The sequence below is a fragment of the Anabrus simplex genome, chromosome 1 (assembly GCF_040414725.1).
Source record: "Anabrus simplex isolate iqAnaSimp1 chromosome 1, ASM4041472v1, whole genome shotgun sequence".
NCBI classification, from domain to species: domain Eukaryota; kingdom Metazoa; phylum Arthropoda; class Insecta; order Orthoptera; family Tettigoniidae; genus Anabrus; species Anabrus simplex.
In genome coordinates, this window is record NC_090265.1 from 1,600,336,925 (window position 1) to 1,600,362,316 (window position 25,392).

The 25,392-nt window shown below is 38.8% G+C and overlaps 2 protein-coding genes across 2 annotated transcripts in view; one reads left to right on the top strand and one right to left on the bottom strand.

The window, feature by feature from the left end:
* The window catches only part of LOC136858582 (uncharacterized), a 78,008-nt gene that overhangs the window by 30,620 nt on the left and 21,996 nt on the right, over positions 1-25,392 (top strand). The window lies entirely within an intron of this gene.
* Positions 14,346-25,392, bottom strand: part of LOC136858583 (leucine-rich repeat-containing protein 28) — a 112,914-nt gene continuing 101,867 nt past the window's right edge. The window contains exon 4 of the mRNA XM_067138249.2: positions 14,346-16,539. Coding sequence (XP_066994350.2) covers positions 15,975-16,539 — 565 coding nt within the window. The 3' untranslated portion in view covers positions 14,346-15,974. The remainder of the gene's footprint in view (positions 16,540-25,392) is intronic.

Genomic DNA, 25,392 nt, shown 5'->3' on the forward strand with positions numbered 1-25,392 from the left:
AATTTATATCTTTGATGATATGGGCCTCTTCAGTCTTGTCCCTTCCTTCAAACTGTCTTCTTGTTTTCAGAACCACCATGTAATTCATCAATGACCCACTCAGAAGTAACATTGGTGAAGTACGTGGCAGGTATTTCTCATCTTTCTGTTAATAGGCATAAATGGTCCACTAGATGGGAGTAACACAAGTTGTAACCACCCATACCGACTCGTTTGCTACAGACAAACAGTTAAAGATAACCCATGCATACAGCAGCACACTGTTGTGGCATGGAATGCTATTCTGTCTGACTCCAATGTAGTTGTTTACTGTGATCTGTAATTAGTGAATAATAACGTAATAATAAAAATACGAGGGTTGGGTTATAAATCATGGCAACTTTTTTTGGCATGAATGTGGGATCTACCAGACAAATGGAAATATACAGATGAGAGTGGGGAGGGTAGTGTGCTATGGAATGTATGAATAATGCCGAGTAGGTTTACCAGGTGTGGGATATAAAGCAAGAAAATGATCAGCTATGAAATCCTTGTGTTACGTAATGTTTATTCTCAGAGAGTACAGTAACGTATACGGTAAACCCTCAGAGTAGTCTCCTTGATTGTCCACAACATGTTGCCAGTGATGCGGGAGATATTGGATACCAGTCAACTTACCATCAGTGAATTTTGCAATCTCATGTTTCACAGCATTGGCAATGTCCTCTCAAGTCACAAACCATTTCCCACACAATGGTTCTTTCACTTTAGGTATGAGGTTAAAATCACATGGAGACTGTTCCGGTGAGTATGGCAGGTGTTTCAGTACTTCCCACCACACTTTTCACTTCTGCGTGGTGTATCACTCACTACAGCAATCTCATCTTCCTGTGTGTGGCACCTGTCCAACATACTATCATCTTGTGCTGTGTCTATGTTCTGTGGCTGTTGTGTTTTCCAGGACATATAATCATTGTATGGTAGCATCTTTGCAAATGTGAGGAAAGAAATAATTGTCATGACTTATGTTTATGTCCCAACCCTCGTAATAATCACATGTCCTCGGCTACCGTGTGCCGGCATTTCAATTTGACACAGTCTGGCTGCTTGCTCGTCAATGTCGACGTTCCGTTTTATACATCCTACTAGATGGCAGAGTAAACCAAATCTCTCTTGGGTGTGCACGGCTGAGTGTTAATGAATTTTGTCAGGTAAACACCAAATGTGTCGCCAGGCTGAGTGGCTCAGATGGTTAAGGCGCTGGCCTTCTGACCCCAATTTGGCAGGTTCGATCCTGGCTCAGTCCAGTGGTATTTGAAGGTGCTCAGATACGTCAGCCTCGTGTCGGTGGATTTACTGGCACTTAAAAGAACTCCTGCAGGACTAAATTCCGGCACCTCGGCGTCTCCGAAAACCGTAAGAGTAGTTAGTGGGACGTAAAACAAATAACATTATTATTATTATTATTATTATTATTATTATTATTATTATTATTATTATTATTATTATACCAAATGTGTCACCGAGAACTTTTACATGCTGACATTAGTGATGGGCAGTCTGAGACAGGGTCTCAAGATTTCTCAAGACTAGCTGAGGCACTGTTTCTCACGAGAAATTTTGAGATATCTCGAGGGCGTTGTTCCTGCATTATGTGGTGAGCAGCGTGTCGTAGGCCTACAGGTAGCCGGAGCTGAATGTTGTTTGTGCCGAGTATGTGAATTGTAAACCATGGGCCTTCTCCATTCTGTAAATATGTGTCAACAAGCAACTAGGGCATTAATTTCTTTAATTTCTACTGAGGTCTATTTTGATGCAGTATAACATACACTGAGTGGCTAAAAGTCATGGGAAGATATTGAATGTGATGTTAATAATGAGTTGTTCCTCCACGAGCCCTCAAAACAGCAGCAATTCGGTGAGGCATAGACTCTACAAGGTGTTGGAGTTGTTCAGCAGGGATCTCAATCCACACATCTTTCACTGCTACCCACAATCGGCCTTGTGTAGCTGGTGCGGAGTTCATGGAGCATACACCAGCATTGACAGCATCCCATAAATGCTTGATTGGATTAAGATCAGGGAATCTGGAGGGGCAATCCATGGTCGTAACGCCATTGGAGTGCTCCTCCAGCCACATGCGTACCACCACAGAGCAGTGACTGGCGCATTATCCTGTCGAAACATGGTATCTCCATCAGGGTACTCAAGGGCCAGAAAGGGTTGCAGATGGTCTGAAAGAATGTCCACATAACGTGCATCTGTCAGTGCTCCCTGCAGCTGGACAATGGAGCCTAATTGTAACCATGAGAATGCCGCCCAGACCAGAACTGAGCCACCTCTTTGACACAATCTTGTTGACATGCAGGATCCATAGCTTCATGGGGCATACGCCCACACTCATGCGCCCATCAGCTCGATACAACTGGAACCAGGATTCATTGGACCATACCACATGCCGCCACTGTTCCATGGACCATTGCCAATGTTCATGGGCCCATGCATGTCGTTGAGCTCTGTGTCGAGGTGTCGGCGAAGGGACACAAGTTGGTCGTCGGCTGGTGAAGCCTATGCGGTTCAGTTGCCTCCTTACAGTCCTGGTAGAAATGCGCTTCTGACTCCCAACATTCAACTGGGCGGTGATCTGACTCACGGTAACCCGTTGAGCACCCAGTATGGTTTTGCGGAGGCGACGTGATGTCTGTTCATTAAACACCTGTGGTCTTCCCATGCGGCGGTTTACGCAGGTGGTAATATTCTCTCTGCAATATTGAAGATCCACCCTCGTCACTGCTGACCTCGGAAATCCGAATTCGCATGTAATCTCTGCGGCGTTATGACCCATGCGCTGTGCGCCAATGATCGTCCCACATTCAAAGTCGGTTAACTCGCATGTTACCATCTTCATGACACTGGTGTATGTGACAGACTGCTCAGCTATGCCACAACATTCAGGGGTCATTCATTGCAGATTTTTAATGGGACACTTCTTCCCATGCTTTTGTGTGCTCACTGTAATTATAAAGGATACGGATTCTCTCGGCCGTTATTCTTGGCCTTCTAGACCGGGGACGCTATCTCACCGTCAGATAGCTCCTCAATTTTAATCACGTAGGCTGAGTGGACTTTGAACCAGCCCTTAGATCCAGGTAAAAATCCCTGAACTGGCCGGGAATCGAAGCCGGGTCCTCCGGGTAAGAAGCAGCCATGCTACCTGTACACCGGGGGGCCGGCAATTATAAAGGATATGCATTCTGGTATTGTATGCGGCATTAAGTACATGAATGAGTAGGCTAAGTACAGAAACTGACAGTTACTGTAAGTATCCCTACCTGGATACTAGAGGTGTGCATTATTCAAACTCAAATTGGGGCAAGATGCGCCTTGCTGCATATGCAACCACCATTACATGTAATCTAAAATGCCTGAGTTTGCTCCGATTCTTTCTACAGGTAGGTGTACATCATTATCAGACCCCACATTTAATATCATAGGACCGCTGCTTGTGTTTACAGATATTTTGGTGACTAAGGAAATATTTCCTTACGATGTTATAGAGTATTCACATCATATGAGGGTGCAATGCGTAATTGTGTCTAATTGTACGATCACTTGTGGGTGGGGGATGCAGACGAAGAATACACCCACGGTATCACCTGCCTGTCATAAGAGGAGACCAAGGGATAATCAAATTAGAACCATGAGACTACTTGTAATTAGTACCATCATGCAGAGAACACCATGGGTCGCTTTTACTTGCGCGTACTACCACTATGTTAGGTACAAAGTAGGTTTGTAATTAGTAGCGACAGTGTGTGGCTCAGGATGCATTTTACAGTACCTGTGGTTCATAGCCCTATATGAGCAACACCATGGTTCTGCCTTGCCTATGCTTAGTACCCACTATGTGAGGAACACCACGGGATAGTGCGGGTCCCTGTGATTAGTCCACTTATGTGAAGAACGCCATAGGTTTGCGTTGCCTGTAAATAGTGCCGCAGTGTGCGAAACATCATAGGTCTGTGTTATATGTGCGAATTTCATTACATGTGAGTAGTACCATGATATGTGGAATACCGGGCGAGTTGGCCAGCTGTGAGCTTGCATCTGGAAGATAGTGGGTTCGAATCCCACTGTCGGCAACCCTGAAGATGGTTTTCCGTGGTTTCCCATTTTCACACCAGGCAAATGCTGGGGCTATACTTTAATTAAGGCCACGGCCGCTTCCTTCCATCTCCTAGGCCTTTCCTATCCCGTCGTCGCCATAGGACCTATCTCCGCGAGTCTATGCTACTTTTGATTAGTAATGCAACATTACAAATAGCATGGTTCTATTCTCTTAGCGATAAGTACCATTATGAGGGGCCGATGACCTGGATTTTGGACCCGTTTTGAGTACAAGCATCATCGATTCGGTATTGTGCTTTAGAAGCAGTCCCTTGGTCTGTAATACTATTGTTTAATGCTAGTTTCTGGGAATGTGGGGCATTGCGGGTCGGATCCACTGATTGTTTTAACTACATACACATCCATTCATTCTTCATCCTCACGTTTTTGAATTCTGGTCATTGGAGGATTATGGATTTTTAAATTGTCATAACATTTCGTCTCATTTCGTACCATTAGGAGCTGATGACCTAGATGTTAGACCCCTTTAAACAACAAGCATCATTATCATCTAATTGTACTCATCAACTTAAAGACGATGTCCAAAGCGCAACATAAGTTATGGATGTAGGTTATATTGCAGAGATGCCACATAGCACAGCCCGCTGTGTTGTTTATACTTCTGAGATGATTCAACACTTAAAAACGCATAATATCACTGAAGAGGAATCAACACAGAGAACATCTCTGGTCCGACCTGCATCACAAGAAGCTATCCTGTCGACAACAATTGCGAGGTATCCAGGTAGGTGTACATCCTATCTACAATTATTCACAAATTATGTAGGGTTATTCAGCTAATAACTCGTGAACCGTTTTAGATACTGACATTGTGTTTTCACTTTAGTTAAAGGTATTAAAGGGCTCATAGTTGAACATGCAGTACTTTTCTAGGCTTTTGACGAAATTTATCTGCATGCACTTTTCCAGAATGCTGATGGTATACTATGAATCCTATGCTCATAGTTACTGGGACATCTCATAGATTGCAGCACTGGAGAATTGGTCTCAAGAGCATAGCCCATCACTACCCTGTCAAAAGAATTGGAGCAAATTCAGGCATATTAGATTACATGTTCCACTCGTGCATAATGGTGGTTGCATATGCAGCAAGGCGCATCTTGCCCTGTCTCATATTCGAATAACGCATGCCTCTAGTATCCAGGTAGGTGTACATCCTATCTACAGTTATTCACAAATTATGCAGGGTTATTCAGCTAAGATGTCCACCTCAAATAACTTGTGTACAGTTTAAGATACTTACATTCTGTTTTAACTTTTGTTAATGGTATTAAGGGGTTCATAGTTGAACATGCAGTACTTTTGCAAGCTTTTGACAAAATTTATCGGCACACACATTTCGATATGAGAATGTTATTTCTTGCAATAACTGCTGTTACATTATGAAGCCTACACTTATAGTTTCTGGAATGTTGCACAGATTGCAGCACAGGAGAATCTGTTTCGATATCTGTAACATCAGTCTCGAGAGTTGCCAATCACTAGCTGACTCCTACAACATGGAGTGTTGAACGGACTTTTTTTCCACCATTCATAAATGTGACTTCCTCTGTCGGGTTTGAACCCACTCTGTTGGTATCTGGAGGTCGCCACTCTAACACTGATCTATAGAAGCAGATTTCTTGTGAAGTACATGAGGAGAAAAGAGAAATTGCCAACACTAATTTCAGCCCAAAACCACTCTCTTTTCCCTACAAATGTCTGGACACTGCTGAAACAATTTTTGTACATTGCGTACACATATTCCGTCATTTCTCTTCCAAATCCTTTCCATTGCATTACTTCCATACCTTTGCTCAGGGTACACTGCTGTAAGCCTTTTCTAAAGCAAGGAATGACATCACCATATCTCTAATGTTTTTCCACGAACTACCTCATACTGGAGATGGAGTCTAGTGTTATCTTCCATTTCAAAAGCTATATTGCTCTTCTTGTAATTGTCCTTCCATTTTCCTTTGAATATTTTTGCTACCTAAGATATGAGTGTAATTCCTTGATAATTATCACATATCTTCTTGTTCTCCTTCTCAAATACCGGTATAGGTATTATTACTCTTATACTCCAGTCATTTCTTATAAATTTTTCATTCTGTATAGATCTAAATAGCCTGCCTATACAGCCACTGTAGACTAACTGCTGCTTCAGGAGTCCTATAAATGAATAATTTCCACACACAATTCATCCATTCCTGCTGTTTTTCCCATTTTCATTCGTTTGACAGCAGTACGCACTTCTTTCATTGTGATTTCACTCTCGGAGTCTGTATTTTCATACTCTGCCTCCATCATCTTATCTACTCCCCTTCCATATTCAGGAGTTCATCATTCACCCCCCTTTTCGCCCCCTTAGTGACGTAATATCCAAAAATTCTCCCTTAGCGAGCACCTACACTGTAATATAAATGTATCCTCAAAATTTCATTTCCTTATGTCCAGTAGTTTTGGCTCGGCGATGATAAATCAGTCAGACAGTTAGGACATGTTCTTTTCTATACATATATATAGAAAAGAAAATTAAAGGTCCAATAATACTGCCCTTTGGGACCTCCCTCTTAATCATTACAGACGAGTTGGCCATACAGTTAAGGGTGTGCAGCTGTGAGCTTGCATCCAGGAGATAGTGGGTTCGAACCCCACTTTTGGCAGCTCTGAAGATGGTTTTCCATTTTCAAACAGGGCAAATGCTGGGGTTGTATCTTAATTAGGGCCACGGTCGCTTCCTTCCCACTCCTAGCCCTCTCCTATCCCATCATTGCCATAAGACCTATCTGTGTCAGTAAATTAAAATTCTTTCAAGGTCCACCTATTCAGTACAATAACATTTTATTGCGATTCAATCACATGTCAAATGGTACTAGTTTCAGCATCTACAGTATGTGCCATAACTATAAGTATCTGTGTCAGTGTGACGTAAAGACAGTTGTAACCTAATCTAATTTCCTTAGTTCTGTTTTCTATAAATGAAGCCACCTATTCAACCACTCTTTCGTCTACTCCAATAGCCCTCAGTTTTATCAGTAATCTGTCATGAACTACCCTATAAAAAGCCTTAGATAGGTCAATAGCAATACAGTCCATTTGACCTCCTGATTCAAAAATATCTGCTATATCTTGCTGGAATTCTATAAGTTGAGCTTCACTGGAATAACCTTTCCTAAACCCAACTGCCTTCTATCAAACCAGTTAGCAATTTTGTAAACATGTCTAATATAATAATCAGAAAGAATGCTTTCCCAGAGCTTACAAACAATACATGTCAAGCTGACTGGCCTGTAGTTATCTGCTTTACGTTTGTTGCCCTTTCCTTTGTACAATGGGGCTACGATTACAACTCTCCATTCATTTGGTATCACACATTCATGAAAATAATCAAATAAGTATTGCAGATATGGCATTATATCCCAATGCATAGCCTTTAATATATCCCCAGAAATCTTATCAATCCCAGCTGCCTTTTTAGGTTTCAACTTTTGTATCATTTTATAAGTGTGTTTATTATCATAGGTAAATGTCAGTATTTTGCCAGTAATAGTTGCTTCCTCTATCAGGACATTATCTTTATATCCTACTACCTTTACATATTGCTGACTGAATACTTATGTCCTCTGTAAGTCCTCACATATACACTCCCCTTGCTTATTTATGATACCTGATATGTCCTTCGCGGAACCTGTTTCTGCCTGTTTTGCCTCATGTTATCTTTAGCTGGTCTTTTCACTGAATTCAGTTTCCAATGAGCTCCTTCAATCTCAATACTCCCACAACTATTCCTAACTCTACTTCTTTCTAATCTGCACTTTCTTCTTAATCTCTTTATTTTCCTGTTATAATATAATGGGTCCTTATTATTCCTTACCACTATTAAAGGTATATATTTGTTATCTTGTTTTCACACTCCTTAAGAACTGTTTTAAACCCATCTGATAGGCTGTTTACATTTTTATTTACCATTTCCTATTGATCATAATCGCTTTTTAAATATTTCCTCATTCTCCTCTTATCAGCTAAATGGTATTGCGTAATAGTCTTACTTCATTCCTTTCTAACAGATTCATTTTTAACTCTATCAAAGACAGCTTCATGATCACTTATTCCATTTATCACTTCAGTTTCTTATAGAGCTCATCTGGTTTTATCAGCGCCACGTCTAGAATATATTTCCCTCTAGTTGGTCCCATAACTTTCTGATTCAGCTGTCCTTCTCATAAGAACTTATTTACCATTTGTTGGTCATGCTTTCTGTCATTTGCATACCCCTCCCAGTTAACATTTGGCAAGTTCAGATCATGTAAAATGTTTCAAACAAATTTATTAAAAACCACCGTTCCAATACTTTACACATGGGGGTGAAATGCTGGCAACCAGGAATGAGTTAGCTGGAAAAATGATAATGTCTAATAATGGACCATTTATATTGGTATTATAAATTTACTCATTCGGGACAAATATTTCAGATTCCCTATGGGAATCAACATCTATATCATCGGCCAAGCAGGCATCAGTTTTTGGTAATCAGACAAAGTCTTTCATAGTGCATTGGCACTGCCAGTGGCTCCAAGTAGCCTATGCGGTGGCCTCCACGGTACGCACTAGCCATGCGTATTGGTGGGTGTGCTAGGTACGAGCCCAACCTAGCACATGGGGCGAAACGCTGGCAACCAGGAATGAGTTAGCTGGAAAAATTATAATGTCCAATAATGGATCATTTATACTGGTATCACTATCAATAGCATCATTGTCACTGCTGGGTCTGCAGTTGTTCTGTCACTCTGTGTGGACGATTTAACTGTACACTTCAGCTCGGGAAGGAAGGCGTTTGCTAAACTATAGCTGTAGCAATTTATTAACCAAATCAACAAATTGGTTTATCACTCTACCATATGTACTTCTGTTGATTTAAGTTTGTGCAGCCTGGCCCAGAGTTTCACTCTGAAAACACTGTCCGAAGGTTTTTGGGACCCCATTTTGATAAGAAACTGATGTGGCAGCTCCTCTTCTGTCAACTAAGTTGTGCTGCTACATTTTAATATTGCTACTATTATTTCACGTTTTGATTATGGTAGTGTAGCATATGATTCAGCAAGGCCATCTATACTGAATATTTTGAATAACATACACCATAATGGAGTTAGGCTGGCAGCCAGAGCATTGCAGAAAAACCAGATTCTCAGTCTTTTCACTAATTCAAGATTTCCATTTTGAGGGAGAAGGCAGTAGCAGATGCTCCTAACTTATGCTGTCAGAATTTGTGAAACATTGCAACATTCCAGCTATTTAGGATGATTTGATACTCGATACCAACAGAAGTTCAAAATGTGAATGAGAGCCCGATGACTGGGTGGGGGTCTGTATTGGCAGCGTATTTCATGAGTTAGATGTGACTGTAGGTGGTTGTTTTGGGATGTCTGGTGAGATTCCTCCATGGCTAGTTCCACTTTCTGCGGTTAGGAGCGCGCAGCTGTGAGCTCGCATCCGGGAGATAGTGGGTTCGAACCCCACTGTCGGCAGCCCTGAAAATGGTTTGCCGTGGTTTCCCATTTTCACACCAGGTAAATGCTGGGGCTGTACCTTAATTAAGGCCATGGCTGCTTCCTTCCCATTCCTAGGCCTTTCCTATCCCATCGTCGCCATAAGACCTATCTGTGTCGGTGTGACGTAAAGCAACTAGCAAAAAAAAAAACAAAAAAAAAGTTCCACTTCCAGATATAAGGTTAGATTTACACTGTGAACTGAAGGTGAACACGGAAGCCTGTGTCTACTGGAGGTACTTCCAGAGCCTCTTTCACTAAATATGTTAGTTTTGAACTGTAGAAATATTATAAAGAAAGGAATATAATTAATTTAATAGATATATACTTACCAGATATTGTAATAGGATTCTGTCGTCTAAGGTTCAGTATTGTGCAAGTATTTCAAAGAATTCTTGCTCTTGATGATATGCGTGTTTGCGGGTCAGTATTTCTTCCACAAGATTATCACGAAGTGATTTTTTTGCAGGTCCTACAATGAATTACTTTCTGTAGGTTACCAACACAGAGATTGTACAACTGAAATTCAAATACTGAAACTGAGTCCAGGATTGTGAGGAATCAGATTGATTACATCCTGATTGAAAAGAGATTCAGAAACTGCATTTAAGGTAGTGTGGTGCTGTTAAAGGTGTTATAAGCTATGTGTTACAAGCTATAACACTATATTTAGTGTTCAAAAAACTGAAAAGCTTTACAGTTACATTAACTGAGTCGACACTGGGAAGTATGGCTTCCTTCTTAATAAAATACTGAAAGCCCTTAGTGAACAGCTATCCAACCAGAATTAAATACCAAAGGCCAACAAAACCAGTTGCAGTCAATTAAAAACAACCGTAATGAATACAGGAAATTGTCCTCTGATACAAGATAAGCATGTTAGAAAAGACATGGATGATTTACAAAATCTTTGATTTGATGGAATAATGGAACCTGGTAAAAAACAAGAACTGAGAAATTAACTCCAGACCAGAATCCGCCAGATGGTTAGAAGGGCAAAAACTGAATGGCTGGATAACCGGTGTAAGAATAAGGAGAAATTGAAGGAACTTAACTAGGAAATTGAATCTAGCAAAGAAGTCAGCTAAGGATAACATGATGGCAAGCATAATTGGTGGTCATACAAATTTTAGTGAAAAATGGAAGGGTATGTATAGGTACTTTAAGGCAGAAACAGGTTTCAAGAAGGACATTCCAGGAATCATAAATGAACAAATGGCCTGAAAAGCCATACATCCAATTTTTGATCTGATAAATGAACAAGGCGAGTGTATATGCGAGGATCTCCAAAAGGCAGAAGTGTTCAGTCAGCAGTATGTAAAGATTCTTGGTTACAAGGATAATGTCCAGATAGGGGAGGTGAGTAATAGGTACTAAAGAAGTACTAAAATTTACCTATGATAACAATGTCATTTACAGTAAGATACAAAAGTTGAAAACTAGAAAAGCAGCTGGAATTGATAAGATTTCTGGGGATATACTAAAGACAATGGGTTGGGATATAGTACCATATCTGAAATAATTTGATTATTGTTTGGTTGAAGGAGCTATACCAAATAAATGGAGAGTTGCTATAGTAGCCCATGTGTATAAAGGAAAGGGTGATAGACATAAAGCTGAAAATTACAGGCCAGTCAGTTCTGACATGCATTGCATGTAAGCTTTGGGAAAGCATTCTTTCTGATTATATTAGACATGTTTGTGAAATTAATAACTGGTTTGAAAGAAGGCAGTTTAGGTTTAGGAAAGTCTATTCCACTGAAGCTCAGCTTGTAGGATTTCAGCAAGAAACAGCAGATATTTTGGATTCAGGAGGCCTAATGGACTGTATTGCGATTGACCTATCTAAGGCATTTGATAGGGTAGATAATGGAAGACTACTGGCAAAATGAGTGCTATTGGACTAGAAAAAAGAGTGACTGAATGGGTAGCTATATTTCTAGAAAATAGAACTCAGAGAATTAGAGTAGGCGAAGCTTTATCTGACCCTGTAATAATTAAGAGGGGAATTTCTCAAGGCAGTATTATTGGACCTTTATGTTTTCTTATATATATCAATGATATGTGTAAAGATGTGAAATCAGAGATAAGGCTGTTTGCAGATGATGTTATTCTGTACAGAGTAATAAATAAGTTACAAGATTGTGAGCGGCTGCAGCTTGACCTCGATGGTGTTGTGAGATGGACGGTGGGCAATGGTATAATGATAAACGGGGTTAAAAGTTAGGTTGTGAGTTTCACAAATAGGAAAAGTCCTCTGAGTTTTAATTACTGCATTGATGAGGTGAAAGTTCCTTTTGGGAATCATTGTAAGTACCTAGGTGTTAATATAAGAAAAGACCTTCATTGGGGTAATCACATAAATATGATTGTAAATAAAGGGTACAGATCTCTGCACATGGTTACGAGGGTATTTAGGGGTTGTACTAAGGATGTAAAGAAGAGGGCATATAAGTCTCTGGTAAGACCCCAACTAGAGTATGGTTCCAGTGTATAGGACCCTCACCAGGATTACTTGATTCAAGAACTGGAAAAAATCCAAAGAAAAGCAGCTCAATTTTTTCTGTGTGATTTCCGATAAAAGAGTAGCGTTACAAAAATGTTGCAAAGTTTGGGCTGGGAAGACTTGGGAGAAAGGAGACGAGCTGCTCGATTAAGTGGTATGTTTCAAGCTGTCAGAGATGGCATGGGAGGACATCAGTAAACGAATAAGTTTGAGTGGTGTCATTAAAAGTAGAAAAGATCACAATATGAAGATAAAGTTGGAATTCAAAAGGACAAATTGGGGCAAATATTCATTTATAGGAAGGGGAGTTAGGAATTGGAATAACTTACCAAGGGAAATGTTCAATAATTTTCCAATTTCTTTGCGATCATTTAAGAAAATGCTAGGAAAAGAACAGGTAGGGAATGTGCCACCTGGGTGACTGCCCTAAATGCAGAGATTGATTGGTTGGTCGGTCGGCATGGGAAAAACGTATGGGATCTTCCCATAATGTTTCTTGGATAATGTTAAGAGACATTCAATTTTAATAACATCTTACTCACTGCATGTACAGTAATTTATGTAGAAATCCGTATACAATATAGAATACCATTGCGAAGCACGGGTACATTTGCTAGTCATACATAATTGCACATCGCAATACTCTAGTCTAAAGAAGTTTTGCATAACGTCAAAACATTGACTTATGGGCACCTCTGGTAAATGAGGTTTATTCTCTTGCCTTTGTATGGTCTTCGAAACACATTTCTTTACTTATCATTGTGCTCATTCATTCACTAGTAAATAGAGATATGGAGCAGTTGCTTTGGTTGGATCAAGGAGTGAAGTTGAGAATACTGCTATTCCAAGTTGTTTACGTTATGGCAAACCTATGATGCAGATTGAATCCAAATAGTGACTTTAATGCAACAAGATCATACGACACAAGTCGAGGTAGCTCACATGGTACTCTGCAATAAATGATGTTTTCTGAGCGTGTGAAAGTTCCAGCAAATGCAGGCCATAGCTCTTAGGCCTCAGATAGGTTGAGCATGCAAAACAACCACTGCACAAAACTGATATATATCCATACTTCTACTCGGAGAAACCATGCTGTCTCTGCAAGCACCTTAAGGAGGGAGCTCTGAGGAGCTGTAGGAGTCAGTATATCTATACAAATGGTTTGGATTCAACTCCACAATATAGGACTATGTTCTCAAAGACCAATTGATGAGGCCCTGCCTCGATCATCATCACAGAGCTTGTGTGTATGATGGGCATTTTTAATGGATTTAGGGCATCCTCTGGAGCATTGCATTGTATCCAGATGACATTAGTATGTATGTCTGGAGGGCAAATGGTCAGGAGGTGGTTGAGTATTCTTCTGGGGAGGAATCATGATGAACTTAATTTTTTTATCGTATGGCTTTCAGTGCTGGGAGTGTCCAAGGACATGTTCGGTTCTTCTAGTGCAGGTCTTTCTATTTGACGGCTATAGGTGATCTGCACGTCTGGATGTGAGATGATGATAATGAGATAGGGAGAGGGTGAAACCCAGTATTGGCAGATAACGTACTCCTGTCGAATAACAACAAGGGGTCTGCTCAATGCCTTAAGTTCCACATGAGCACTGCGGAGAGGTTTGGAATTTAATCCAGGCTTTTGGCATGCAATCTAGTGATTAAAAATTGTATACCACCACCTCTTCATGCCGGCCAACATTTTGATGGTGAACAGTTTTTCGACCAGTGGGACTTGAACCAGCTAACCAGGGTGTTATACCATATAGACAACAACGCGTTAATGATCATGGCCACCAGGCAGGCTATCATGATGTATTGATCAAGGCCTAATAAGTTGAAATATTTCAGGTTAAGAAACAGTATTTCTCAATTGATTCACATGTTATCTCTAAGATATAGTATTTGAGTGTTTGTTTATGCTTTATACTACTGGTATTATAAGATCTATATTTTTAAAAATCTTATACAGAAACACAAAATTTTATAATATGTAAACCTTTTTATTTTGATCAATGTATAAAAATAATGTTTATAATTAATCTTTTATTTCTGAAAAATGTAAAAGCAGTTAGTGGGATATGAAACCAATGTTATTATTATTATTATTATTATTATTATTATTATTATTATTTATATTTAAACAAAGTTATGAATGTACCCTGGAAAGGAAAGAGGAACTTATTTTTGTGGTACTTACCTGTCAGAAATACTATCATATAAATCAAGCAACATGTTTATTCTCTACACAATTTATTACGTTTATACCTGAGTCAGAAGATCTCTGCAGGTTACAATGTCAGTTTTAATGTAAGAAGTTGAACAATTTTTTTTTTTCACAAGAACATTTTATTATATTAATTTGTGAACTCCATATATATTAAATAAATTGAGGCACAGAAATCAGCTTTATATGGAAACATTTAGAATTTAAACTAGTTTTCAATCTTTAAAATTACCTCTTCCAACAAAGAACCCCTTTAAAAAAGTTATCTTGAACTACCACACAGACAACTAGATTATAAGCAATTATTCTAGAAATAAAGAATAGGTAATGATGAAAAACAGGACAGAAGTACTATTGCTAAAAAGAAGTTAAGTGTACTGTATTCTTTCTTTAAACAATGTGAAATTAAAATAGCTTTTTTTTCTTTGTCTCTAATCTGTGACCAAAGGCATTTGAAACAAGAAAGTTGGTTTGTGTTGACTTATTTAAAATTATATTTCACACATGAAAATGACTGGATGTTCTATAGCAGTGCTTATGTTCCTTAAATCCTTTCTCTGCTCACAATTTGACGATGAGGACTGGAGTCCTGCATAACCAGGTATAAGCATAGATTAAATGAAGTAGCCTATCACCTGGCTATGACAGTAAACCACCAAATGCGTTTGTAAAGCAGTATTGTAGGAATATTCCAGCCAAATCTGTTCAAGTTTGGGACTTTCCGTCTGAATGAAATGTGTCCATTCAGATAGCTTCCTTGTTTGCCATAGAATCAAACCACCATCACCACCAACAGCAACTTAGTCATATGGTATGATGTTTTTTGTTTGTTTTATTACTAATACGAGAGAAAATAATTTTATTTCTATTATCATACACTAGTCAGTTCATTACTACAGTACTACTCTTGTTAAAAGTGAAGATACAAAAAGTGCACTATTTAAATCATTTAGAATAAGAGTAGATTCTCCTGGTTATAACATTAATTTAACTGTTACAAGTTATGAATTACAAATGCCTAGGAACACAATCTAATACCACTGCTAAGGGCAAGATGCAAATTTTACACCAGGAGGAAAAAGAAACATACATATAAAACTGTAAATTTTATCCTGAAGTCTTAAGAATTGATCTCTTTCAATGAAAAAGCTCAGTAAGATATAGTAAGAGTAAGTAAGAGAGAAACAGTTTATGTACTGGTACATATTTGTCTATGTTAGTCATATGATATTGAACTGCCATATTATATTTTGTTAAGTACGCGGTACTGTTTCTTAAGCAAAATTACATCCAGGGCAAGACTGGTCCACTGTGAAATATTTGGCATAGTACAACAGTCACAATAGACTTTTCTGACCGGACATAGTCGAACCAGGTTTATGCAGGATTTGGATTAGGACAGTAAAGAATAGCAGCCAATCTTCAGTTACTCCAACGTTGTATGTAAATCCTAGCATTTCCACAAGTTGCTCCACCAATCACTTATCAGAGAATACAGTAGCAGAGACAGTTATATGAACAATTTCTATATTATAGAGTGACTATGATCAAAGAGTTTGGACATATTTCCATTCAGTTCTTGATTGTGACAAAAGCACTTCACTCTCATTCAGATTTGACAATTCATATTTTTCATATAACAAACTGCAATTCTGAGAACAGAAGTAAACAACTGTGAGAACACTAATTTCTTGTCCAGATCTTGTGAGGTTATTTACTGGTACTACCCAGACTACAGCATACTTGAAAATAGGAGCCTGACAGTTTGGGTGGAAACAAATTGTCACAGGTCCTCTTCTTAACTGTTCAGCAATGCTGCTGGGGAAAATTTGGTATCTTTCCCATTCAAACTTAAGTTTCCGAAATGTTGTGAAAATATGTTTTCTTGTTAACTTAATGTTTTGAGGTATATGATGATAGAGTGAGGTATATACAGTCCTTAATGTCATCTCATACAAAGAAGGAACTTGAGCACTGCCTGGCATATACACATGATTTAACTCATATGGCATAACAAGTTGCATAGCCTCATTCTGCCACATAGAACTTGGTGGTACATGTAGAATTGTATTTTTCAGGTAAGTACTATCACTGAGGCTTCTCAGAAAACATCTGTAACAAGAAAGTAAACACATTAGTGACCATTTTTGACTGCATGCTGTTTTGTTTCCTTTTCTATTATACATACATTTAAATTTATTGTTAATTTTAGTACCTTTCATATAGTTCCCTTGTATATTAAACTGAGGAATACTGCAATTTTTGTGTAATCCTTGTGTGTGGATTGATGCAAGTACTACTTTTGCATAACCAGAAGCTGCATTATGCAACTAACTACAGTATATTACTCTTTTAAGTCATTTAATCTCTACTATGCCACTATATTTAATCAATTGTAGTATCATTTCACCTACCCAGGCTGTTTATGATTCGTTGTTTATTTAACACATCCTGAACTTTATAAAAAATATTTCCTTAACATTGAATAGATCTATATCATATAATGACTGTGGTCAAACAGTTTGGACATTATTCAGACTTGAAAATTCATATTTTTCTTATAACAAACTGCAATTCCATCTGTCGATTTCTTACAGTGAGTTCACCCAGGGGCTAATTTAAAACAAAAGTACCACAAAGCAAAAACAATGAGTAATTGGGACAATTTACTTCTGTAGTGAGGAAATTTGCCAAGTTTATTTTAATGAAATTGTTACAGTATAGCAAAAGCTAGGTATGGTTATTTGATATTTATTTCACAAAGTTTAAAGTACAGCAACATTACTATGTACAGTTACATATTAGCAGTTTACATCAATCAAGCTTTGAAAAGTTAGAAATATTCTGCTTTTTTGGTATTTGACTTAGATCATCATTTATTGTCCTTTCCTTATGGATGTTTGCTAATGCAAGGCTATTAAGCCGACTGTCTCCCATTGTACTTGTAGGTCTTTTGCTTACATAGGGCCGAGAAAATTCCCTTTGTAGAGGCTGTCATGACTGGCAGGGTGGCAAATATTTGTAGCAATAGTATAATTTTGGGATATAATTCTTCATTACATAGAGCTAATATATGCAATGATTTGGATTTTTATTTTCTTCTGCACGAGACCTTCATAATGATATTTCTGCTCTTAATTCAGCACTTGTTGCTGTGCAATCTGCTTCATACATCTCTGCTGCTTTTATAATTTAGTCTACTGAAAACTTAGAAAAATTACTGGGATAAGTCCTTCTAAAGGGTGTCACTTTAACATTATCACAAAGACGTTATTCTAACTGGCTTATTAAATGTTTGACACAAGGCAAGAATACTATCTTCTAGAAGTATTCCTCAGGATCCTTAGTTGAAAAATTAATTTTTTGAGTTTACCTGCCATAAATACTTGGGAGATGGATTTCTTCACCCATTGAAGCAGCTATATCACTTGATGCAATAAAAATGTCTTTATTCTTTTATTGCTATTACGGTGCTGATTTAAGACAAACCAGATGACAAATATTGTTTAGGATCTTGCAAGGACTTTAGTTTCATATTGTAGGCCAAGCAGAAAACAACTGTTCCCAAACCAATGATAAATCCACTTCCTCTCAAAGCCATGCCTAAGACAACAGCTTTACTCAACGTCAATCAGTCACTACTGATCTGCATTTAGGGCAGTCACGCAGGTGGCAGATTCCCTATCTGTTGTTTTTCTAGTCTTTTCTTAAATTATTGCAAATAAATTGGAAATTTACTGAATATCTCCCTTGGTAAGTTATTCCAATCACTAACTCCCCTTCCTATAAACGAATGTTTGCCCCAATTTGTCCTCTTGAATTCCAACTTTATCTTCATATTGTGATCTTTCCTACTTTTAAAGACACCACTCAAACTTATTCGTCTACTGATGTCATTCCACACCATCTCTCCACTGACAGCTCAGAACGTACCACTTAAAGTCAAAGAAATATTAATGTTTATTAAATTTCACCTATTCAAAAATTAATGTTTATTAAATTTCACCTATTCAGTACATTTAATTCAATACATTGAATTAATAGGTGGAATATAATAAACATTAATATTTCTTTGACTTTAGCCGGGCTGAGTGGCTCAGACGGTTAAGGCACTGGCCTTCTAACCCCAACTTGGCAGGTTCGATCCTGGCTCAGTCCAGTGGTATTTGAAGGTGCTCAAATACGACAGCCCCGTGTCGGTAGATTTACTGGCACGTAAAAGAACTCCCGCGGGACTAAATTCTGGCACCTCGGCGTCTCCGAAGACCTTAAAAAAGTAGTTAGTGGGACGTAAAACAAATAACATTATTATCTTTGACTTTAACGTACAATTCAATATGGACCAAAATATGAGAATTATAATGTGTAACATACCATTTAGTAAAGCAGCCCATTTCCTTTCTCCCAAGTCTTCCCAGCCCAAACTTTGCAACATTTTTGTAACGCTACTCTTTTGTCAGAAATCACCCAGAACAAAACGACCTGCTTTTCTTTGGATTTTTTCCAGTTCTTGAAACAAGTATTCCTGGTGAGGGTCCCATACACTGGAACCATACTCTAGTTAGGGTCTTACCAGAGACTTGTATGCCCTCTCCTTTACATCCTTACTACAACCCCTAAATACCATCATAACCATGTGCAGAGATCTGTACCCTTTATTTACAATCATATTTATGTGATTTCCCCAATGAAGATCTTTCCTTATATTAACACTTAGGTACTTACAATGATCCCCAAAAGGAACTTTCACCCCATCAATGCAGTAATTCTGAGAGGACTTTTCCTATTAGTGAAACTCACAACCTGACTTTTAATGCCGTTTATCATTATACCATTGCCTACTGTCCATCTCACAACATTATTGAGATCATTTTGCAGCCACTCACAATCTTGTAACTTATTTATTACACTGAACAGAATAACATCATATGTGAAAAGGCCTATCTCTAATTCCACTTCTTTACTCATATCATTTATATATTGGGTGGTTCACCAGCCCCTTAATTTTTCAGAGATAGGAAACCCAAATAATGCGTATAACCTAAAGATCCTTATAATTTAGTTTTATGAACACCAAATAACTTGAAATTTCACCTTATGGCCAATCAGACTCTCCCCTACCTGTGTGTCATCACTGTAAATTGATCCATAGACCTAGCAAAGGAGAAACTACTGTGCACAATTTCACACCAAATACTAAGGGCCAATCTGCAAACATGTCACCTTGAAATAACACAGGTACCCATAATATGAAAGAATTAATAGATTATGCCACATGCTCTGTAATGTAAGGAAGTTAAATGAGCACTAAAATCCTTCATTGAAGACTTTGACACATATGTTAACACTGGAGGTAGAACGGTCATATTTAAGTACCAAACCTCTTGCACGCATCATGTATATATACTTTATGGCTGAATCGGTTAAGTGCTGGAGCAGATTTTATGTGAGTATGGGCAGCATAGTGGTTTGAATCCAGCTTCAGACAAACTTTTTGAATGACAGAGATGCTCCATTTTAGCAGGGATACAATCATAATCAATACTTTTTTACTATTGGTTTTAAAAGGTGTGCTCTGATTTGGTGTCTTTCCCCTAAGGATGGGTGGGGGAAGGTTTGGGAAGGAAATCGGCCTTGGTTTTTTTATTGATGTACCGTCCTGGCATTTGCTTAGTGGTGAAAATTGGAAACCGAGGAAAACCATTTTCCGGACGGCCAGCATGGGGTCCACAACTTACCAAATCCAACGCACACAAATAATAATCCACACCTACCAGGTCACATCACAACACTTATTGATTTCCTCATGATGTATTCCTATGAAGAGTGCATTGAATTGTTGCTAATTTATGGAGAAAGTACCGTTGAGTCTGTCTCTGTGGTGTAGTGGTTAGAGTGATTAGCTGCCAACCCCAGAGGCCCGGGTTCGATTCCCGGCTTTGCCACGAAATCTGAAAAGAGGCACGAGGGCTGCAATGGGGTCCACTCAGCCTTGGGAGGTCAACTGAGTAGAAGGGGTTTGATTCCCACTTCATCCATCCTCGAAGTGGTTTTCCGTGGCTCCCCAATTTTCCTCCAGGCAAATGCTGGGATGTTATCTCACTTAAGGCCACGGCCACTTCCTTCCCTCTTCCTTGTCTATCCCTTCCAATCTTTACACCCCCCAATAAGGCCCCTGTTCATCATAGCAGGTGAGGCCACTTGGGCACGGTGCTGGTCCTCTTTGCCAGTTGTATCCCCGATCCAAAGTCTCATGCTCCTGGACACTGCCCTTGAGGCGGTAGAGGTGGGATCCCTCGCTGACTCTGAGGGAAATCCAACCCTGGAGGGTAAACATAATAATAATAATAATAATAATAATAATAATAATAATAATAATAATAATAATAATAATAATAATAATAATAATAAGAAGAAGAAGAAGCCACATGCTTTGTAATGGTAAAAAGTTAAATGAACACTGTAAAGTGGGCAACATTTTGACACTTTTTACTCTGAATATGCAGTGTACCCTACTTTCTATCTACAGACCATCACGTCGTAGTTCAACCTGGTTACATAACATCGGATAAAAACGGTCCTTTTCAGGACTGTTTGGAACAGGATAATCCGCCGGCATATTAACCTACTTCCGCGCAGTTTAGCTGATGCAACAGCAGTGACACGTGGTTTAGCCACCTTAGCTACTGCGAGCTCCGATGCATTGCTAGCAGTTATAGTCCTTATAGACACTTCCTGTCCAAACGTAAGATAGTGTTATTCGCAACTGTGATCGTTTTCCACATACATTATAGTTCAAGTAATAGAAATAACACTGCTGTTAATGATTTCTACCATATCTGCGAGCATTATATAAATGGTATCGTTGTACTAAGGTCATAAAGAAGCAGGTACTAATGTTTTTGGATGACTATTATATATGCGTTAGTTGGGTTACCTACCTCTAAAAAAATAAGGGGCTGGTGAACTACCTGCTATATAAGAAAACATTAAGGTCCAATAATACTGCTTTGAAGAATTCCCCTCTTAATTATTACAGGTTCAGATAAAGATTCACCAACTCTAATTCTCTGAGTTCTACTTTATAGAAATATAGTCACCCATTCAGTCACTCTTTTATCTAGTCCAATTGCACTCATTTTTGTCCTATCTACCCTCTCAAATGCCTTAGATAGGTCAATTGCAATACAGTCATTTCACCTCCTGAATCCACGATATCTGCTATATTTTGCTGGAATCCTACGAGTTGAGCTTCAGTGGAATAATCTTTCCTAAACCCGAACTGCCCTCTATCAAACCAGTTAATTTTCCAAAGACGTCTAATATAATCAGAAAGAATGCTTTCACAAAGCTTATGTGCAATGCTTGTCAAACTGACTGGCCTGTAATTTTCAGCTTTATGTCTATTACCCTTTCCTTTATACACAGGGGCTACTAGAGCAACTCTCCATTCATTTGGTATAGTTCCTTCATGCAAACAATAATCAAATAAGTACTTCAGATATGGTACTATATCCCAACCCATTGCCTTTATTATATCCCCAGAATTCTTATCAATTCCAGCCGCTTTTCTAGTTTTCAACTTTTGTATCTTATTGTAAATGTCATTGTTATCATAGGTAAATTTTAGTACTTCTTTATTACCTACTACTCACCTCCCCTATCTGGACATTATCCTTGTAACCAACAATTTTTACATACTGCTGACTGACTATTTCTGCCTTTTGAAGATCCTCGCATACACACTGAAATCTCTCTGTTAAATATAAATATAAATAATAATGACTAATGGAATTTGGGAGCCATAAATATACAAATAAATAATTCTTAAACTTTGCCGGCTGTTGAAACTCATCTTCAGGGTCGTTGCCTTGTGACAAGGAGATCTGAATCACTTGATACCTAAAAAATTAATATTGGAAAAGGAGTCCATCTGGTAATTTCCCCCACCCATAGAAATTAAACAGAATATATATTAATCTCATACAATTTACTTAGTCAATTAAACCTGTATTTACCTAGAAATCCGAGCCAAGCTCGTCGTGATGCACCCTTGAACATATATAACAAAATAAAGAGAATATTGATATAAATAATAAATGTCTTAATTTATGAAATAACTCTCTCTCAATAACTGGTACTCAGTTTATTCCGCAACGCAAAATATTCACACGCAGTCATGACTCATTTTTCAAGAATGGACTCCACTTTGCTGATGGCGTTGGTATAGTTTGAAAAGGCCCAACACGTTACCTTACGTAGACTCTCCGTAGAATTATATATGGCTAACATTCATAACCATAGAAGGTTGTTACACTCCAGCATCTTTCTCCCTGGTTCCTTCAACAGCAGATCTCGAACTCCCAACATGGCATGGGACATCTTCCCACAACTCGTACAAAACACCTCTCAGATTACCACCAGTATCATCTCTGCACACTGCAAGCTGCAACTTCCAACTACTGACGCGTGCTTGCCCCACACTAGCCCAAGCCAACACAACAGCATCTTAAAATAGCCTAGTTCCTGGAATTTTCCACCTCAGCTCCGTCAACACGTAAACCCCCGCTCGGAGACTCGTCACGTACACAACCGGGAGATAAACTGAGTGATCGAAACACACTAGTCCCAAATAAAATATAGAGAGTATCCATAATAACGAGAGTTCCAAAAAGAGTTACTAAGCCGCGACGGCTAAATACACACATAATTGAAATATGCACATGAATAAATAATAATAATAATAATAATAATAATGACAATAATAATAATAATAATAATAATAATAATAATAATAATAATAATAATAATAATAATAATAATAATAATATCTGACCGGGGTTTGTCAGGTTACAATATTCCCCCTTTGTTTTCCAACAAATGCAAATGTTGGCAAAACAACACAAATCAGGTGGCTGATGGCCCAAGGACAGCTCCTCAAACTACCCATCAAATATACAATATACAACATTAGGGATCCCGATGGTATCTCCTCAAATTGAACACATTATAAGTTCCAATACATTTCCTATTAGCATCAATTAAGGAATATGCACACCTCCCTATCCTTCTCGCAACAATAAAAGGACCCTTAAACAATTGAAAAAACTTAGACATGGTCTTATCCTCAGCGTTAGATGGGTGAGGCACTCGCAACAATACTTCATCTCCTACCTCTAAACTATCAGAGCACCTATTCTGAACTATCCTAGCACGTTTCTGACCAGACTTAACCAGCTTCTCCCTAGCAAGCTGTACAAATAGATCCTGAGGAACCTCCTCCATGCTCTCCAACCTCAATATCTTGGCCAACTCAAAATCAGGCTTTCTCCCAAAGTGCACCTCAATGGGTGTAAGAACAGTACTCTCATGTCTTGTGACATTGAGCCAATTTTCCATCCTACTTAAATGTTCATACCAAGAGCTATGATTATGACTTACATAGGTCCTAAACATCCGTCCAAGTTCCCTCATGACTCTCTCAGACATGTTTCCACAAGGAAACCTTATAGACGAATATGTTACCTGAATACCTCTGTCCTGTAGAGTCTTCTTCCAGATGTTCGAAGTGAACTCTGAGCCGTGATCGGATAGGATCCTCCTAGAGTTACCGAATTCCTCGCAATACTTACTCACTGCATTGGCACATCCTCTAGCAGAAGCCTTCCGAAGTGGGTATAATTTAACAAATTTAGAGAACGAGTCAAGTATTACAAATATATATCGGTAGCCATACCTAGACTTAACCAATGGTCCATAGATGTCCACACACAGTAACTCACCTATATCCTCGGTTATCACAGCCTGCCTTGGCCCGTGCATATACCTATTTGGGTGTTTACACTTCTGACACACATCGCAAGTAGCCAAAGTCTGACGGACTTGTCTACCCATATTGCGCCACACAAAGTGATACTGAATTGCACATAATACCTTCTCCGCACCAAAGTGACCTAATTCCTTATGGAAATACCAAATCATGTCTTTCCGCAAGGCTTGAGGCACTACAACCCTCCATACATCCTTATGACATATGCGAGCTACTAAACCACTCAGAAGTTTATACCTCATATTCCCTTTTTCCACAATAGTGTCAGGCTCAGCAGCCTCTAACTCAGATAAAATATCACACAACTCCTCATCCTGTCCCTGTTCCAATTTCATCTTCGAGAGTTTCCTTCTCTCCTCTCTACATTCGTCATACTTATCAGCACATACCAAGATATTCTCACTAAAATCAGTGCTGACCTCATCAGCTGTCACAGAAATATTCCGACTCAAATAGTCAGCTAACACATTATCAGTACCCTTAACATGAACAACTTTAGGGTCATACTCCTGTATCGCCAAAGCATGAGCATGAGGAATCGGATATCTAGGACTATTAAAACTAGACCTATCTAAAATATCAAATGAGTGTTCGTACACAGTAGTACACCCTAATTCACCAGAGAACACCTCCTTGTTCTCCATCAAAACATTCAAAAGTTCCCTCTTCTGCTGCTCCTCCAGGCATGTCTGTCGCACCGCTTTCTCCACCTCACTGACCAAATCCTGACTTTCCGATACCATACTGTCATTAATTCTGATACTTGCATTATTAACTTTAATATCGACTTCATCCTCAACAATTTCCTCAATAACCTGAATATGACTACAATGAAGCACAAAACTACTCCTATCCACCTGATAATTAAGCTTAATCGGTTTACGTTCTTCACCAACAAGAAATTTCAAAACAGCAGTATCATAGTCAATCACACACTTGGTTTCAGATAGCCAGTCATTCCCCAGTATAACGGAATATACCAGATTAGGCACAACAAGACAACATTGCAACATGGTCTGACCACCAACCTCAATAGGAACAATAACCTGACTACGAATACGATTACTCTTAGCACCAGCTGCTATGATAATAAATGTGTTCCTCACAGGAATCTCCTCAATAATCTCACCTCTGCG